Source organism: Leopardus geoffroyi, chromosome A2 (genome assembly GCF_018350155.1).
Source record: "Leopardus geoffroyi isolate Oge1 chromosome A2, O.geoffroyi_Oge1_pat1.0, whole genome shotgun sequence".
Lineage (NCBI taxonomy): Eukaryota > Metazoa > Chordata > Mammalia > Carnivora > Felidae > Leopardus > Leopardus geoffroyi.
In genome coordinates, this window is record NC_059331.1 from 94,438,004 (window position 1) to 94,440,355 (window position 2,352).

The 2,352-nt window shown below is 37.8% G+C and overlaps 1 protein-coding gene across 1 annotated transcript; it reads right to left on the bottom strand.

The window, feature by feature from the left end:
* Window positions 1–398: 398 nt before the first annotated feature.
* Window positions 399–2,053, bottom strand: LOC123607531 (obg-like ATPase 1). Its single transcript, XM_045497010.1, has one exon. The coding sequence runs from the start codon at window positions 1,998–2,000 to the stop codon at window positions 810–812; it is 1,191 nt and encodes a 396-aa protein (XP_045352966.1). The 5' UTR covers window positions 2,001–2,053; the 3' UTR covers window positions 399–809.
* Window positions 2,054–2,352: the final 299 nt, after the last annotated feature.

The following is a 2,352-nucleotide window of genomic DNA, read 5'->3' on the forward strand; positions in this document are numbered from 1 at the left end:
TTCCAAAGATAATCCTCAGGATTAAATCCTGTTTACAAATTATCAGTTTCTTGATAGTGAACCTTTAGTATTAGGAAGCTTCTACCCTTTTTCTCCAAAAAGCGATTGTATTTGCACTTCCCAACAACTTAACTATATTTGGCTTTCTGTGAAATTCGGTCTGGAAATCAGTGAAAACTGTGTACACAGAATCCTCCAACATTTTATAGCAGTAAGCAGTAATATATATATATGTATATATGTACACACACACATTTAGACTGATTCTTATTTCATTCTCAGATTCTCCACTTGGCATAAGGGAACAATAAGGAAAATTTTTGTTCTGTTCCTCACAGTTACAATAATATTTTAAAACATTTTGTTATGAAAGATAAAGTTATAGAGAATAATTATGATTTTTTTTTTGGTTTTGTCAAATGTTTTATTGAGTGTAGACATCTGTAGTACTGTAAAACATGCATTATCCGTAGATTCAAAAAGGAGCAAGCCACATTGTCCTCACTGTCAAATGTGTCCGGCTTGGCATCCGTGATGGGGATTAATGAAGTATCATGAGAGTAATATGGTTCCTGAAAAGCCTCTACAATTTGGACTAGGGTCTTATTCACGTGAAAAGCAAAGCTGTTCACATTTAGTGAACTTGCATTTCATTGGCGGTACACAGTGTTTAATTTTAAAACAAAAATAATTCTGTTTTTAGAAGATTCCCATCCCCCAACTGTATTTGTCCCTCAGTTTTCAGAAATTTTAATTAAAAGAAATCCTATCCCTTTTTGGAAGTTGTACATTTATCTGAACAATAAAATTTATTTCTTCTTAGGTTGCTGAGGTATATTAAGTTTGAAGAAGATAATATCTCCATCTTTGACAATGTAATTTCTGCCTTGTTGTCTGTACTTTCCAGCAGCCTTGACCACATTTTCAGAACCTTCCTCTTTAAAATCTTCGTATTTCATTACTGCAGCCATAATGAATCCTTTTTCAAAATCTGTGTGAATCTTTCCTGCAGCTTGAGGAGCCTTCATCCCTTTCCTGATGGTCCATGCACGTACTTCATCTGGACCCGCAGTGAAAAAGTATTCTAGTTGGAGTGCTGCAAACCCAGCCTTAATGATCTTTGGCAAAGCGCTTGGTATCATGTTCTCTTCCAGATACTTCTGTCTCTCCTCAGCACTCAATTCTTGCAACTTGAGTTTCAAGGCCCCACTAAAAGGAATGACCAAGGCACCTGGGTCATACTTGTTCACCCACTCTTTAATTTTTATCAACCATTTGTTTTTCTTTCTAATGTAGTCTTTTTCAGAAAGATTAACCAAGTAGACCATTGGTTTTGCAGTCAGAAATAAGGGTTTATTCAACACTTCAATCTCTTTGTCATTCCAATCATGATACAAGAGAACAGGTTTCTTTTGATCTATAACCCAGGATTTAACTTTGCCCATTATATCATATTCAGGTTTTAATTTTTTATCTCCTCCTCTCACAGCCACTTTTCCTACTTTATCTATAATGGGCCCAATCATTTCCTCATCTTTAAGCTGAAGCTCTTCGTGTATTATTTCTATATCTCGAATAGGATCTACACTTCCTTCAACATGCCTGATATCATCATCTTCAAAAGCACATGTTAGATGAAAGATTCCATCACAGGCACTGATATGAGATAAAAAGGCATTTCCCAGGCCTTGCCCATTGTGAGCTCCTTTCACAAGCCCAGCAATATCCACTACATTTAGAAAGGCAGGAATTTTGCTTGCTGGTTTGTGGTACTGGCAAAGAAAGTCAAACCTTTCATCTGGCACAGGTACTCTGCTCTCATTAGGATCAATAGTGCAGAATGGGAAGTTTTCTGCTGAAGCCTGACTATTGGTTAATACATTGAAGAAGGTAGATTTCCCAGCATTTGGCAATCCAACAATACCAATTTTCAAGGAGTTTCCAAATCTTCCAATGATTAGGGGTGGTTTAATTCCATCACCTCCCTTTTTGGGGCGCATCGTGCTCGGGGCGGGCGATGACACGGGGTCCCAGCGGCAGGGTAGACGGAGTGAGAGGAGGGGAGGAAGGAGGAGAAAGCACAGGCCCAGCCCTTCCGCTGACCAGCACGCACACTAGTGGCGGTAGCGGCCAATGATGATCTTTTAGAGAGGATAATAATAATCCACCTACAACATACCTTACCATTTTGCCATGTTTGCTTCAGATATTTTCTTAAGCAGTAAAATCCCTGTGTTTCCCCAGTCCCATTCTTTTCTTGCATTACCCAGAGGTAGAACCAGAAAACTACATTTTGTATATTAATCCATAAATATTTATATAGTACTTTTGCATTTAAATTGCTTTAAATAC

Bases quoted from the DNA above. Each gene is read 5' to 3' on its own strand.
- LOC123607531 (XM_045497010.1), bottom strand. From the start codon at position 2,000: ATGCGCCCCAAAAAGGGAGGTGATGGAATTAAACCACCCCTAATCATT.